This window comes from Acanthisitta chloris, unplaced genomic scaffold, assembly GCF_000695815.1.
Source record: "Acanthisitta chloris isolate BGI_N310 unplaced genomic scaffold, ASM69581v1 scaffold3833, whole genome shotgun sequence".
Lineage (NCBI taxonomy): Eukaryota > Metazoa > Chordata > Aves > Passeriformes > Acanthisittidae > Acanthisitta > Acanthisitta chloris.
Window position 1 is genome coordinate 56,807 of NW_008663075.1, and position 17,482 is coordinate 74,288.

The following is a 17,482-nucleotide window of genomic DNA, read 5'->3' on the forward strand; positions in this document are numbered from 1 at the left end:
GTTGTCTATGAAGAACAAGGAACACTAGCTCTGTGCAGTTTGATTAGGAGTCTGTAGAACCATTAGTACAATCATTAAAGCTGGAAGGAAAGCATGTCAATTTGCTGACGGATACTTCCTTGGGAATTTCCTGGATGTGGTGGGGGGATAAAGCTGCCATGTTCTTCAGCATTGCTTCATAGCTGACACCCTGTGCTTTCTTAATACTCTGTTCATCTTGGCTGCAGTGGGAAGCAAACCATCCGTGGACCCTGGAATCCATTCTACTTCATTTCCAGAAACTAATTTATTAAACTAAGAATGACATCTAAAAAAAGAACAAGACAGGCAGAAAGGCTAATTAATGCCATACTGCATTAACTCTCCACAGCTTGATAAATATTCAAATACCAGGCCATGACGTTGAATTAAACCAAGTTAGAGTCAACTTGTGTTACAGCAGCATTAGCAGGAGCTGACTTTGAGCAAAAAAACCTCTGAAGGCTGGCAAATCGCTGGGCACTGTGGAGCACAGACATGTCTGCCAGGGGATGGCACAGGATTTTAATTACTGCTTATAAAAATGATGCCGATGATGAGAAAAACAGCCCAAAGGTGGGTTTGTAGGGCTGTATGTACTCTGTGCCCAGGGTTCTTGCCCAGTGCCCTGCCCAGTGCCTTGTTCTGAATCAGTGTGCATCTTGTGCTGAATGAAGGGCAACACAACAAATCCAAAATATGACCTGTTTCCCTCCATGCCAAGAAAATTTGTCTCTTATTCCTTTAAATACCCACATTTCTGGAGCTTGCAGAGACTCTGTTTCCCCATTTCCTACCTGCAGGAAGCCCTGAGTACACTACAAGCATTACAAGAGGATGAGAGAAATCCTCTGGAATGATTAAATAAAAGCTGCTGAAATTATCCCCAGCAAGAAGTAAATATATTTTGTGACCTTGAAAAACCAAAGATAATCAGAAGAGAAGACTGAGAGTAAATAACTGCACTTCACATACTGTGTGTTAAGTCTACCTATGCCAATTTTCATGTACTGCAGACAGAAGCTGGCAGAATGATCTATCACAGCTAGTTCAGAGAAAATCTGTACTAATTAATGTGTGAACCTGACACACACCAGGCCATTCTTCAGGCAGTTGCTGAACTCGAGGTGATTGCAAAGGGAAGTGAAAAGGAAGGAGGAGAAGAAAAGGAGAGGGAGGGAGAACATCCCTTTGGAACAAAAGATGTCAGTTTTTCAAATGCCTTCAGGGAAAAAAAGAGCTTTTCAAAATGTCAAGCCTGCTTGTTAGAGCTGTCCTCAAATATCCTTAAGATATGCAGATGTGCTTAAGCAACAGGTGTCCTAAGGTGTCACTGAAACCGATACCCTTGGAAGAGGAGGAGGAGTGCATCACTGGCCATCAGCACTTCAGTAATAAATGAGGCAGCCTTTACAATCAGAAATCTGTTTTACTCATAGCCAACATTTATCTGAACACACACTTGGTGTGGCAAAGGCCTGCGTTTCTCACTGATTTGATTAATTTCTCTTCCAGCAGACCAGAGCATTCTGCATGAAAAGTGTGCTCTTATGTCCTCCTTTCAGTTGATTTCCCCCTTCAGATGCCTAAACGAGAAATTAATTACAGCAATTGTGTGCAATCTTCCCAAAGTTTTTGTGTCCATCTCTGAGATTTGTTTTCTACTATTATTCTGAGCTAATTCAAGCAGTACATCGTGACTGTACTCCAACATTGCAAGGGGTATCTGTGAAGTACTGATACTGACACTCAAAGAGGGCAAAAGAGAGCCAAAAGGGACAGAAAAGAGGCAAAAGAAGAGTCAAGTGCTGTTGACTTCATGGACAGCTTCTCTCACTGGGCCAGGCACTATTTTAGAGAGTCTTGGAAGCAGAAATAACCCCCTCCTTTTTTTACAAACTCCACACAAAACTCTTCTCACAGCATCAGAATCATCTCACCCATGTTTCCTGCTTTCTGCTCCTACCACTGTGTTAGGAACAGATTCAGAGGGAAAGAAAGGAAAGAACTGCCCTTTGTCAGAACAAAAAGAGAGGAACAAATAAAACAGGAAACAAAGCTTCCAATGCACATAAACCTCTTGAATCTTAAAGCGTTTTCCTTTCTGACTTGGTCCAGAAGCACTTCTGATGTGTTTTCAACAACCCAGAGGGAGAAACCAAGACCACACCTGGAAGCAGCTTTTTTTTTCTCTGCTAAATCCTACTTGAAGACTTCTATCAGCTTTGGGGATATGCAATTTTTGGCAGATGCTTGAAAAGTAAACATTTTCCATTATGTTTGGAAGCTGTTATCAAAGCAGCATTTAGCTATATTCTCACATACTAACAGGGCTCTTTAGGTTGAAAAGAAGCCTTTAAATGAACAGGGGCTCCAGGGAAGCTGCAGCAATAGAGATCGGGACAAGACTGATCTCTGTTCTCTGTGACCAGTGACAGGACCCAGGGAACAGCTGGAGCTGTGTCAGGGGAGGGTTAGGTTGGGTATCAGGGAAAGGTTCTTCCCCCAGAGGGTATTTGGGCACTGGAACAGTTTCCCAGGGCAGTGGACACGGCCCCAAGCTTGACAGAGCTCAAGGAGTGTTTGGCCAATGCTCTCAGGCACAGGGTGTGAAAGTTGGGGTGTCCTGTGCAGGGACAGGAGTTGGACTGATGATCCTCAAGGGTCCCTTCCAACTCTAACAATTCTGTGACATTGCAGGAAGAGGATATGAATTCGCAGGTCAGGTACCTGACCAAAGTAACAGGTTGCAGTAAGGGACCAGAACTGTCTAAATATACTTGCTTTTAGTTAGACATCTAAATATTCAGGAAGCCACAAGTATGCTGTGTAAATGCCGAGGTACCAAGTCTCTCAGAATTAATTGCAAAAACTGCCAAAGAGAAAATTTCCCTATGTATGCTACATATACATATTCCAGAGACACTTCATGCTGCTAATCAGTTTATTCTTCCCATTTTAAGTGACATTTCGCACAATAAACAAGACTGCAGCAAACGCTAAGTATTTCTGGTGTAATACACTACTGCGCGAGGCAACAAGGGTGCTAATGCTTCTGAATAACATTATGTAAATACTAGATGTAAATTTGCATCCAATTTAAGGATATTAACATCTGCTCCCCAGCAGCACTAATCACTGGAGAACATCTCTGAAAGACTCAGCACCTACTTGTGCTCGCAGAGGTGAACTCACTCACGAAACCTAACACGGGACTGGGTTAGGAAAAAACTATTTTTACCCTGGCAGCCCTTTCATCACTGCAAGGCACCCTGCAATGTGCAGAGCTCCAGGCAAGATGTACTCAATTGTAGAGGTGAGGCCAGCATAGATTTCCTTGCCCTTTACAATAGATTCTCAGTGCCAGTTTTACTCCTGGCTGACTGATCAGAAAGGGCAGGCTCAAACGATAAGAGTTTCATGAAATAGTGTGCTGGAGCGCCAGACAAAATGAGCATCTTGTGCTGGGGATGCAAGTGAAGGGGATGGGAGTGTGAGGCATCTTCTCTGTTCATTGCATGCTGACTCAGCAAAATAGGACAGAGTAAAGTTGGCAAGCAGTATTCAAATTAAAGATCTTTGGTGATAAGACAGCTAGTTCCTATTGGCCCATTAACAACCAGCTTTAATTTATTGCTTATTATTAATTATTAATATTTGGTTATTTTCCTTACAGTTAGACTCTATTAGCAGCATAAATATAGCAACCTTCTAATTCAGGATTATGACTGGAGAGTGCCTTTATTCTTACTATAAACCTACCTAGGGATATAGTCTCAAATATGCAGTTTAATTATTAGCATTTTAAAAGTATCTGCCATTTTAGTATTCAGATGGGTGCTCTACACCTATAAAATGAAAACGCAATGAGAACTATTCAGAAAGATGAACCTGCTCCATCTTGGTCATGGCATAAAAATGAACTGCAGCCAAGAAATGTGTCAATTACTTCTGGGCCCCTTTCCTAACAAAACAGTAGCCACACAATTATACTTTCCATTTACGTATCTGTCAATTCTCCTTCATAACTTTGGAACCTAATGGCCAATCTGAAGCAAATTGCTCAGAAGTCTTAAATTAAGATACTAAATTATCATAAGCAGATTTTTAAAAACAGGCTTTGTGCAGATGACAGGGAATTTTTAAATGACCTCATGACAGTATATGGTACAAGACAAGCTACACAGTATGTTGTCTCTTGTTTAGAGGAAGAAGTTAGAGAAATGGAAGGGTACATGGCTATTTCAAGCAGACTTGGCAGCACTGGAAGAGGTGAGAAGCCTGTGTAGGAGCTGGTCACACGAAAATGGACAGCTCAAAGGGGATTGTAGCAGTGGAGATGAAGGAAAAACTGCAGGATGCCTCTGCTCACAGAGCAGCCTGAACTCCTTTGGTCTCATCCTTCCAGATTCCCTGGGAAATATGATGATGAGCAATCAACCAAGAATAACACCTGAAATGTCAATTTTAGGATTTTTCTGGAGTGAAGCAGTACTTCCCAAACTGTGATCCCTTTCCAAACACACAGTGCTACTTCTCTCAGGATCACAGCCCTGCTCAGTGCTTTCCTTTCAGTTTGAGAATGACAGCTCTAGAGCCCACAGCAAGAACAGGTCACTTATGATCATTATGACTTTCTCTCTGGACTCTATTCAGTTCCTATTGAGCCAGGTGAATGATAGGAACAGGTTCTGCAAATACAGCTTTTGATATTTTGAGCCCATTCAGAGTCCTGAGACAGTAGAAAAGGAGCAGAAGGAAGAGAAAGATGCAGAATCAGCTTGATATGCCCTCCTGAGGCTCACTAAGCTCCCAGATAAGCCAAAGCTTTGTCCATAAGTTGCTGTTTTTTCTCAACTTCCCAATAAGAGCCCAAATAAAGAGTTATAGCAGTCCATCCTGGAGCTGACTAAGATGATTAGGAACATTTATCACTAAAGATGGCACTTGCTCAAAGATAGATGATGGCAGTGGGCCACTGAAGTACCACCAAAAGCTGATAGACAAATATTCTAATGAACCGTTGCTCTCCTGACAGCGCTGATAGCATTGTGAAGGGTGTGACATATTTTGAGGGCTTATAATTGTCTGCACACATTTCACAGAACAACTAAACAATTTTTTCAGAAAGATATGCTCTAGCCACAAATGTTTTGAAGGGTTCCTGAGAATCTCTCATGAGTGATTGCCAGTGCAAGTTTCGAACTGGGCAGCATCCCAACAGAGCTGCATTTGTTCCTCTGTCCAAACTTCCTGCTTTAATGCAAAATGTCAATAATAAGGAATGTTTAACACCTGTTTCCCTCTCTCTCCTTTCACCATAGCTATCCCACACAGCATCTAAAGGCAGCAGTAGGGATTAAACATAAATCATCTGAAGATGACAGTCATCTTATTCAGTGTTCACTCCTTTTGGAAAATCACTGTCCATCCCTAATGCTGTGCATAAACAAAGGGAAAACAACCAAATAGAAATCTTGCTATGAACAGCTCTGCAAAGAGATGTTTTTTTTTTCACCGAAGGAAGTTAGGTCTCTTCTCACCTCCAACCATAAAGGGACAAGAAGGTAATATATCCATAAAATGTCACATTCACCTACTAAGAAATCATTGCTATTTGTGGAAGAGTGACTTATAGAACAGCTACTGGGAGGATGAGGATTTTGAGAACTGAAGTTGAAGACTGCAAAAGGAAGAGAAGAAAAAGAGGAGAAAAGAAGATAGTAACTAAGTGATAACATAAAGGTTCAGAGGGAATCAAGAAATCAAATTGCTGTGGTACCTTGAAAGATCAGGGTACAAAAAACTAGACAGGTGAGTATTCTCACTAAATCAAGATAAATAAAGTTATCATATGGGCATAGCTGAGTTCAGAGATGCTGGGAACAGATACATTTGAAATTCCTGCACACAATACTCTGCCATTGCTCCTGAGAGGTCTGCTCAGCAGAGTTGTTACTGTGCCGTTCTTGGGGTAAGAACCATGTTCTAAAGAGTGAAGTAATCTCCCATCTAAGCCACAAAAGTGGCTTTTATGCAGACTGTGATTCTTTTGTACTACATGTTTCTCCCCATTAAGTTTCTCTCCAAATGCAGAGCTCAATACACAACTCAATACTAAGTCCTGAATTGATAATTTTCCATGGAGATTAGACTTCCCGTTGCTCTGACGATACCAGGCTTCAGAATTAGATGGGCTGGCTTTAGCAAGTGGATTTCCTACAGACTGCTGCTGAATGGCTCTGCACAGAGGCACAATGATATTAGTGTAACTTCACTGGATAGAGGCTTTCTTTTTGTTCAGCTTCCTGTTCCTGCCTACAGATTTTAGGAATTACTATAATACGATAATCAGCAACATTATTTAACATTTCCCAGAATATATTTCTGAGAATTATACATATTTGATGCAAGACTCTACGGGGATTAAGAAAAAATATAGAAAAAAAACATATGGAGTCACTGGTAATATAATGTTCTTGTAGCTCCCAGAGACTCTTGATGAGTACAGGAATGTATTTTACTACATGTTACCATAAAAGCAGAGCAAAGAGTCCCTCACTTGACTGTCTTACATGGTAAGATGCATTAACAGACTTAAACTATTGTTTCAAGTTATATCCAGAACTCCTGGTAGTTTTTCAGGGATGTTAACTATCTTTGTAACAGTTGGAAAAATAGAAAGAGATTTTATCATTATTCTCCCCAGGACGAATCACAGAATTATTCTGACTATGATAAACCATAATAAACAAATGTTTACAGAGTATGGCATTCAGACAAAGGTCAAATTCTCTTTCTTGAAGCAGGAAAGAAGTCCTGAAATGGCCTGAAGTTGGGAGAGCTGGTGATGTCAGCGCTGGCCAAGGTTAAGCAAAGGCACAGCCAAATTATTATGTGGCACCATCCATCTCCAGAAGCAGTTTTCACTGGAGTAAGTAATGAATGTTTTTGCTAGACCAGCTCATCTCAGTTTGACTTTATCCTCACACTGTCACTTTAAGACGCAATGAGACACAAAACTTACTGGTACTTTTGTTTCAGCCCCCAAGAGCTGAGCATTACACTGGTGCAGCTGAAGAAGGGGGAGATGCCTTCTCACAGCACCACATATTATTAAAAGATAACCTTATTCCTCACAAGTGGATCAAACCTGAATTACTGCAAGGGGTTTTTTAGCCATATTTAATGCACAAAGTAAACGGACTCCTAATGAAACTCTTAATTTTAAGTTGAAACCAAATTATTTTGGCTCAGGATGGGTAAGTCACTGGTAAACCCAGTGCAATTTCTCTACAAAAATGGAAAAGGTTCTACTACTGTTACAGATTTGCTCCAGGAGCTCTGTGCTGGAGGCAGAAGCCACATCAGAGCACCTATTTGGGTAATAACAAACATGAGTGGCAGACAGGGAGAAGATAATGAAACATATCCTTCAAACAGCAACACTAGAGCATTTGGATGGAATAACAACACTCAGCACTCGTAAAACTTTGTGGCTTCACTGTATTTTTGGCAAAACATTATTTACTGTACTGAAACAAATCACAGAACATTCCCTGGCAGCCACATTTTCTAATGTGTTCTGTAACACAAAAGATGAAAAGATCATCTTTCCCTTCTCTCTGGATTTAAATGAGTTACATTGATGAATAATTTTTAAAACATCAGTATGCCAACGGTACTATGAATGATCATAATTTTCAGATGTTTTTAATTTGCAGTTGGAGATAAAAATACACAAACCCATTTCAATGTTCTTTACATGCAGATAACAAACGTGCTTCTTCTACTGATTATCACATTGATTTAGGGTAGAGACGTTCATGTATCATTATATAATTTTATTTAATGATTGTTATGTCTATGGGTAAGATGTCTTATTGCATTTAATATGTTACATCTGACTGAAGGCCAGGGTGGATTTGATTAAAAAAAATGCTCTGCCTAATATGTTGTTAGCAATGGCTCAGTTTCCCTATTTGCCCTCAGAATTTGAACACAAAATAAAATAAATCTACATTTCTTTAAAGCATGCAGGCAGCTGAAACACACATATTTGCATAAGCTGCAACACTTAGTGAATGGCAAAAGCCATGCAAACCACCGAGCATGAGGAATACACTGTGGAGGATGGAGAGGTAAAACAGAAGAGATGAAAAGGAAAAATAAACCATGCATCCATGAAAGCAATGGTAGGCACTGGTGGAAGAATAAGTGAACACCTCAAGGTGTAGAGAAAAAAAGGACAGATACCTACCCCAACCTGTGCTATCTAGCTACCGACCTGTGGACTTATAGTATCACCAGTTGGCTCACCAAATGGATCACTGTTGGAGGAGGCCTGAGACCCATCAGGCTAGAATACAAGAACATAACACCTTTTTTTCTCAACAATAGAAAGTGAAAAGTCAACACGAGGTTATTTTCATGCTGTGGGCATAACAAGTACATCCTATCTCATGAAAACCAGAAAGTGAGACCTCACCACTGATATGTTCTCAAAAGCCATAATGGTTTCCTACAGCTGATGCAGGCAGGAAAGGACCTCACCAGTTCCTGCTAGAGCCCAGGCAGGAGCTGCCACAGACTTCAGAAGGTACTGGATCAGGCAAACCAGAACTGCAAAAGGCCCTGAAAGCCAGTGAAACTATGTGAACCAGAAAGAGTCCAAGCTCGTGTTATTTTGTACCTTTGGGTCCTTTTGTTGTGTACAGACTCCCTCTTGCCTTTTGCTCACTTGGGCTTGTATCTCCCTAAGACACCTTGTGATTTACAGTCATTGCTTGGATAACATTTCCTGCTTTGGTCCACTAAGGCAAAGAAATCACATACTGAGGGCCAGAACATTGAGGAATGTAACTAGGCAAGCAACTGGGATGCAAGAATGTGCAAGACAACAGCAACCATCATCTTGTAACACACAAACTCTCACATCTCTCTCTGCAGCCTCACCATATTAGTTGTTTTACCTCAGACTTCCTTACCATCAGTGAGTGAATGCTGGCAGGCTAAAAAGGACATTGGATACAGCTAGCATATACAGCCCTACATATGAGTTTGGTTCCTTGTATGCAATATTACTGCATATCAACAGAAATGCCATGCTATCAGCTATCAAACCCAAAGCAGGACATGAACTCTGTCTGCAGCTCCCCTTAAGTACCACCCAGCCCTACTGAATAGATACCTCTGACACTACAAAAGAACATTTAATCAACTTCTGTATTTTCTAGCTAAAAAAAGACAGTAAGGATTTAGAAACCTTGTTGCTACTCACAGCCTCTGGCTCCTCACTTTTGCTTGGGCTTTCAAACCCCTCTTCAAAGAGGTCATCTGCAGCAGGATCACTCGTATGAGATGCTGATGATTTTGATGGAGAACTCTGTCTGGGTGCAGGGGTTGGAGCTAAACAAAGATTAAGGTAACAACAACAGAATATATTGTTAGCTTCTTCAAAAAGACACAGCAGCACAAAACTTGCTCATGATTTATAGCCCTCAACTTTAACTACCCCTGAGAATTATTTTCTGATGAGGAGCTGTACGAGGTAAATTTGAACACAGTAGTCATTACCAATTCCATGTATGTGATTTCATTTGGCAACTTCCAAATTAAGTTCGTCTGCATCTGGCCTATGTCTTTAGGAACCAGGGAGATGCCACTGCATCACATTAAGAACAAGTGAGTCACCTGCCCTGTAGCAGGTAAGTGAAACAGAAGGTCTCTGGCTGGCTCCTGGCAAATGTGTCTCATGACTTCCGCTCTTCAGCAATCTGGAAAATCCCCCATTTCCATGCTACGAACATGCTAAGTTTATTTTACAGCTCTTCAATGAATTTCCTCACATGGAGCTATTAAAATAAATACCAATCCCCTAATTTCTACAAAGTATGGCTTGAATGGGACAGAAGCGAAGCCATTTGTAAGGCTGAATGTCATGGGCATTTGCCAACCTGCTGGCATGTCCCTACCACACAACATATATTACTGTCTTAGAAATTAAATTTCAGACTGCAGCTATTGGGGCTGTTCATTTCAGTGGTCTCTGAAATTTCTCTCTGATATTTTTGTTTATGGCTAGAACACATTTAATATGATAGATCATGGAGGAAGTTTCTCAGCCCATATCTGTGTTGGGATTTACTGTATTAAAAAAAGAGAAATAAATGCTTTGAGGAGCAGTTGAGTCTGAGGAAAGATACAGCTGAAAGCATAGGAGTACTCACGTGAATTTGTAGATGGTGTTGTGGAAGTCACAGGAGTCAAATTTAACTGAGAGATGTCAAAGTCATCACAATCATCTGCTTCCTGTGCCATCCCAACTTTGTTAAAGTAACTTGAGAAGGCCTCTGAGGTACAACTGAGGGAAGGCTGATCCGGTTTTCTTGATGGCACTGGTGGAGGCTGAGCCATCTGGAAATCTTTAAACATTTCTTTTCCCATTTTCTGTCTGGGTCTGTCTGTCTGTGGACTCGATCTGTTGGAATCACTTGTGGGTGGAACAGTAGCTATAGGAGCAATGGTACCTTGAAACATGGCTGCTTGTAAAGGCAAAACAGTTTGTGTTGGCATGAAGGCAGTTGGTTGGAACTGACCAGCTACAGATGGCCATGGCTGCTGAGTTGGAGGAAAAATACCGGGCTGGCCCCACGCTATCGGCTGTCCTCCCTGCATCACCTGAGCAACTGGAGGCTGAGCACCCATGGCCAACTGCTGTTGAACAAGTGGTTGCTGTCCCCAGAACGAGGGCAGAACAGCTCCCATGGCAACATAACCTTCAAAGAATAAAGAGAGCAGGAGGGGAAAAAAATGAGATCAAAGATTTTAACGCAACTGTCAAGAGCATGCAGAGAAAGCTACATAATAAATCAGAAATGTGAAAGCAGCATTAGTGATCCCAGAGCTTCAGCACACTTAAAAAGAAAACTGAAAGGCATGGTTGAATTCACATCACTGAACAAATACTCGTACACAGAACCATAGGCTGGTGGATATTGGCAATAATCCTTCCCCCATCTGAACAAAACCCTCTCCTCTTCTTCCTCAGTGAGCACCCCCATGGGACTGTGAAGCCCTGTGTGCATGAACCTGATTGGCAGCTGCCCATCAGGCTGCTCCCTTTCCTGGTGTCCTCTGAAAGCACAGCCACGATCACCTTGGTCCAATCACTCCCTAGAATCATGGCAGCTCCTAAGCCACTTCCTAAACTCTTTGCTTCTGTTCTTTGCTGGAGAGAGGGACTCACCAACACCAGCCGACTCCTGCCAACAGCACAGCTGCAAAACTGGTTCTAAAGGACAGGGAAGTACCTTCCAATATATATGATAGATAGATAGATAGATAGATAGATAGATAGATAGATAGATAGATAGATAGATATTAGAGGGCTCAAGGGCCCTCTAATGACAGTGTGACCTTCCTGCAAGAGAACAACTCTTAGCCATATCTTTTGACACAGTTACAGCTCAAACCATTTGGACTCCAAAAAGCAAAGCAACTATCTCAAATTGCAAAATAAAGAACCCAAACAGAGCCCAGATTAATTCAAATTACAAAAACTCACATTTGGTTATTACCTAATTACTTGAGAACATCAAAAAGATCTGGAGCTTCTGCTGTACTATATCCCTAATAACAACTAACTGCTTCAGGTATTAGGCTAGCATAAAACCCTTCTAGTTGGGGAGGAAATTAAAAATTAAAACTAAAATTATAATTACTTCCTGTCAGACCTGAAGCCTCCTTTCAAGCTACCAAGAGTCTGACTATGTAGGAATTATACAATCTATGATCAGGTGTGTTTTTATTTACAACAGCAACAAAAATACACTGAAACTGAAACTACTGCAAAACATTTTACAGATTAAAACACCTAATATGTTCCACTGATAGAAGTAAGATGAAGAAGTTTTACAGATATGCTGCTTCACATTTAAATTCAGTATTGCTAATACTTTGCAATATATAACCTCTCTTTCAGTTTTAATACTGCCATTTCTAATCAGAGTGCTTCCTGAGTCCTCCTGCACCTTTTCATCTTCTCTTTATTTCTAGGCTGTTTTGTAATCCTAAATGTAAGGGTGGTTGCAACACTGCAAAGCAAAAGGCCCCAAATAAAACAGAAAAACAGAAAGTGAACTTTGAAAGACCAAATTACTGAGTGATGAAAGGGACAAGAGCTCAGACACATTTCTGTTTCAGTAGATGGCTGTGATGGCTTTTCCAGATGTCCTTTTATCTTGCCCCCACTGTAACCTCATCCCAGCACTGAGGGTTTTCATCTGACATTATCCCCCAACACTTCACTGTCACTGTAACCTTTCAGAGATGCAGTGGCTAATCTGATGCCATCAGAGAAGGAGTTAACCAATTAGAAAGTCACTGCTGAATGATTCAAGGCACTCCTCCTCCTTCTTTCTTTTCCTAAGTGGAGCTGAGAGCGCTGCCCTCGCAGCGTATCCCAGGGAGAGATCAGCAGTCAAACCACATGCCTCTCATGTCTGTGCAGAATGCTACACAGCTTTTGAATTCTGAGCGCTTTGAGGAACACAGAGAAGACTAAAGGACATCCCAGGATTTGACAAAGTGGAATAGCTTTGAAGTGCAATCAAATTCTCCGTGTCTCAGCCTCTGTTTACTGGAGACAGCAGAGGATATTCATCGCTACCACAAAAACACCAAAGCTAAATGCTTTGTTCTCTCTTGCTACTGTACCTAGAAGGTATGTTATCCAGATGGCTGAACTATGCTTGAACTCCCAGTGACTTTTTTGGCTTTTGCTTTGAAAAATGGGGGCAGATTCAAACTAATGTACTCCCTGCTTGTTAAAGACTTCTTTGCCTTGCCCTGAAGCACTGACCTCAAAAGCCTTCCCCACTTCCACCTACTAAATTAACACCCTGAGTACTGAAATGCAAACCAGGGCTGAGAACTGATCACCAAATTTGAGTTAAGCCTATAATGCCAGTACATTTCTTACCTGAGGGTACGGCAGCAGTGCTGAAAGGTACAGAACCAAACATGTCTGTACTAGCAGGAAGTGACTGGGATGAAGATGGGATAAAGGCATCACCTGGAGTAGCAGGAGTCTGCGAGAAGACAGGAATAAAATACAAGGATGACATACCAGCTGCAGCTTCTGCAGCACTTACTTTGTTGTCACATCACCCATAATGCTAAAAATCCAGTATTGGAGTGAAGAAAGAGAAAGAAAAAAGAATGAAAGATGTAGAAGGAAAGAAGCAATAGAAGTAAGAGTATTAGATTTTGCTGGAGACAGGAGATAAAGAAAAAAAATGAGAGACTTTGTACCAGAGGAAAAAAATCAAACTGAAATTTGCCTGGAATACACCATATGCAACATATTGATATCATTTCTTTCTCCAGAACAGCCAGACTTATGATTCTAGGCATTAGGTGACAACCAGGAGAGGCAGTGACCAATGCATTAATGTAAGAAATACAAATGAAGTATCTGCAGGATTCATGAAAAAGTGAATAAATATTGCTTCTAGTTAATCAACAGGACCAGAACCATAGGTCTACATTAACGGAGAAGCCCAATCCAACTGAGCAAGCTAAGGATGAGCAGACAGGACTTTGAACATAAAGTCCCAGACATGCTCCAGAATACCTTGGGGACCTTGAGGCTCCTGACTTCACAGTGCCTGAATGTACTCAGTATATTCACAGTCCCCTACAGCTTAATGTAAGAATCTAAAGCTTTATAGGAAAATTATTGCATTTTCATTTTATGACACAGAAAAGCAGGTTGAGAAAATTTTCTCTGCCCTCAAAACACATTCAGCCTTCTCTCTCTCTCTTTACTGCCCCCTCTTCCCTCCTTTAACAGCAGTTCTGGGATATGTACTTGGTGGAATCAGAGACAGGATATATGAGGCCATAACTGGATCTTCCTGCAGTGCAGTGGAGAGACAGAGTGCACTGAAGCATGTCCCTCTGATAAACACCAGGGAAGCAGATCTGCAGCTCAGGTTGTATCTTATGTGACACCTAACCCTATAGCGGAAAACTAAAAATCGAAGACATTTTTGCACATCACCGTGAAGGAGGGACTCTACCTTCCATTTGCTTCACTTTTATTTTCTTGCAACATAAAAACTACTTTGAAATCTTCCCCACTGGAATGGCTGATGACCCAAATTGTAAATGTGCTCAATAAATGTGCTGAAAATAGCATGTAGAGAAAAGCATAGTTCAGTTTCTCTGGGTACTCACTGGGGGAGAGGTTACATCAGGAGGAGTGGACATGTCCCCAAAAAGCTCTAGTTGGGTAACAGCCTGTAAAGAGAAGAAAAAAATAAAATCTGTTTATCTTCTGAGGAGAAGAAACTGTGAGTTAAGTAGCTCCAACTTGTAAAGTTAACTGGTACCAGCAAACAATATAAATCCCCCCAAAGCCATGTAGGCTTCAACTGCCAAGTCCCACATGGAGGAAGCACATGGGTTCAAGCTGTGGGATTTTAATATTGCTGATGGATCCAACCAGCCTTAGGGAGCTGACCCTATAAAGCAATTCTGTAGGGAATTCTCCACCATAAAAAAAATTGAATAAAGCATGAAAAAACTATCCAGAACAGGACTAGATGCATTACTGCTCTGCCTTTAACATCAGTGAGCACCAAGCATGATTATGGCCAGTCCTTTTCCCTGGCTCATTTTCTAAACCCCATTTCAAGGTCTTAAAACATGGCAGCAGAGTGTGGAGTGACAGAAGGATATAGAAGGGAAGGGCTTTTAAAGTGGTGCCTGATTTCCCCTTGCCCATGGGACAGGTGTGACCTGGATAAGTGGACTAGAAGGAGGATGCACAACTGGGTTATTACAAGTTTGTAGCTCTACATTTAATTCATGTTAGAAATGTTTTCTCAGGATGTCCTTCAGTTTGCTCTCAAAACAGGTCACCCATACAGGCCTCACTAACTGGACCAGAAGAGAAAAAGCACTTTCATAATAAGAAGCACCTTGAGTGGCTGAATAATCAAAGCTCCTTCACAAGTTCTCCAGTAAAACTACTCCCACCCATCTGAAATCAGTTCAGCTGGAGTTCAGGGATGTTAACGCACAGATCCCTTAGAGCTCTGCAGGAAACCTAAAATCCATCTACCATCCTTATCAGGGTGGCTACACTGGAAAGCTTTGATGGAAACTCAGAACTACTCTTTCTCCCCTACCTTTCTTCCTGCCTTTCTCAGTATCATACTCAAACTTACCCTCATGTGGGAAGCCACAACTGTCATTATGAATGAGATTTAATGCAAATCTTAATTCAGTTGATTGACTCTCCCCCCAGCTTAGGCACATAAACCTTGCAGCCTCCTATCACATATATAGGTTTGAAATTCAGTTGAGTCTTGACCTGCAAAGGCAGCCCCTTAGTGCTCTGGACATTAACCACAGTGGCTGGTCAGGTTTTCAGCCTCCCAAAGGAGCAAGATCACCCCAAGGTTTGTTCCTGCCCTTAACTTTCCATTAGAAATGATCTCTTAACGAATAAGGCTACAAATAGCAAAAGTTTATACATTTTTTCCATCCAGTCTCTATTCCCATACACACAAGCTATGCTACCATCACGCAGACCTAGAATTTGTCTAGCAGCTCAGATGATTCCCAGTTTCACATCTAATGATGTACCTAGGGATGAATTATTTCACATTTCCTCACATCATGTCTTATATTAAATAGATCACATTGCTTTAGTGCTATAACAATGTATTTTCTTCTTATGGGCTTATATATCCCCCTAAGTATCTGTGGAAATGGTAGAATGGAAAAAGAAGAAAATCCACATTTTCTTCAGGGTACACCAATTCTAGAGCACATTACTAAAATACTACCTCAGCCTGTAAGTCACTTCTGCAGTGGGCATGAACACACTGGGCAGGGGTTGTTAAAATGCTCAGAAATGTGGGAATAATGACAACATCAACACTTTGCCATGAGCAAAGGCCTCTCCAGGACTTCCATCCCAGGTGAGAGAGCAGGAGAACAAACCAGAGGGGATGTGAAAGGGCAGGGCACACATGGTTACACATTTGTGTATAAAGTGAGACGTTTTTTGTGGAAAAAAATATTAGCTGATTCATATGAATACTGAAAATTGATAGCAAGTATACTTTTGAACTCAGGATTCTATGGTATATATTTGAAAGGTGATAACTCAGATCTCTATGCCTCAATACTCCTGTAAAATGTGAATAATAATAGTTTTCAGAATGCTTCAAGGTGATGAATCTTTGGAAACTTTTCACAGATATAATTCTATTAAAGCTCTGAAGGGAAACTCTGCAGATGGATCTCTGAACAGGCAGCTGGAGAGAGTGACAGGAAAGCTGACATCACTGTTTGCTGTAATAAACCTTCACTCACAATATTCCCCGTGAAAAAGGAATATATTTACAGAGGAATTATTTCTTATAGAATAGCAACCTCATTTGCAACAGGAGCTACAGAACTACATCAGAGACAATAAACAGATTTAGTGGAACACAACTTCTTACTCGACTGACTAGAGGCAGCTTTAAAGAGCAACACTTGGAGGTGGAGTTTTAAGTCTGAAATGGTTCAGGTCTGAAGCCTTTTTACTACAACCCAGTTCTTAGCCTGAATAAAAGAATGCATCTTCTCTGACACAGACCTAGCAGCACACGAGATTCTGGACACCAAACAGTTACCTTTTATTTTTGTGATTTCACTGTCACTACAGAACTGATTTCACCCATTATGCTTCATTAAATTATTCACATCTGATATTAGCTACGTTCCAGTGAAGTTAATCCCAAGCTGAACATTTTCCAACTGCACTACTCCTACAGATGATTTCATCTATATTTCCTTAAAACATTTTTAGTGTCACAACCTTACCTGAGTGACTGAAACAAGGTTTTCATCAATGTCCAGCAATAAGTTTCCATTCTGCAGCTGTAAAGCATGATTTATGAAATGAGATGAATGATTTATGAAAATGACATGAATTTCTGAGCATGAAAATGATAACCTCCATAATCATTGACTTCAGCATTGAAATGAAAACCCTTTCCATCTTGCTGTGAGCACAGATATGAAATCATGCAGTCAAAAGGGTGAGTTTGAATGCTGCTGGGATGTGGGGCAAACATTCACTTTATTTCTGCTAAATCTCATCTTCTGGTGGAGAAAGCAATTTTATCACTTGCAACATAACTATTTATTTTCCCAAATACTTATTAATTCAGCAATAAGCATACCCAGTGAGCTCTGATCCTGTTTACACTAATGGAACTTTTCACTGGCTTGGTGAAAGAAGAGACTTAACATCCTCAGGGGAAAAAAAGAATAATTGAGTTTTGAACAATAAAAGCTCTAAAGGCAAGTATTTGCAGAAAAAGACCCACACCTTGCTCTTAGCCAGGAGATCTACAAGGTCAATTTAAACATATTTGAGACAAATATTTTCTTTCCC

At 40.9% G+C, this 17,482-nt stretch overlaps 1 protein-coding gene across 1 annotated transcript in view; it reads right to left on the minus strand.

Moving 5' to 3' along the window:
* Positions 1–8,293: 8,293 nt before the first annotated feature.
* The window catches only part of DAB1 (Dab, reelin signal transducer, homolog 1 (Drosophila)), a gene marked incomplete at its 5' end in the record, with an annotated part of 51,901 nt that continues 42,712 nt past the window's right edge, over positions 8,294–17,482 (minus strand). Inside the window, 5 exons of the mRNA XM_009070839.1 lie at positions 8,294–8,377; positions 9,299–9,426; positions 10,248–10,796; positions 13,001–13,109; positions 14,260–14,322. Coding sequence (XP_009069087.1) covers positions 8,294–8,377; positions 9,299–9,426; positions 10,248–10,796; positions 13,001–13,109; positions 14,260–14,322 — 933 coding nt within the window. The remainder of the gene's footprint in view (positions 8,378–9,298; positions 9,427–10,247; positions 10,797–13,000; positions 13,110–14,259; positions 14,323–17,482) is intronic.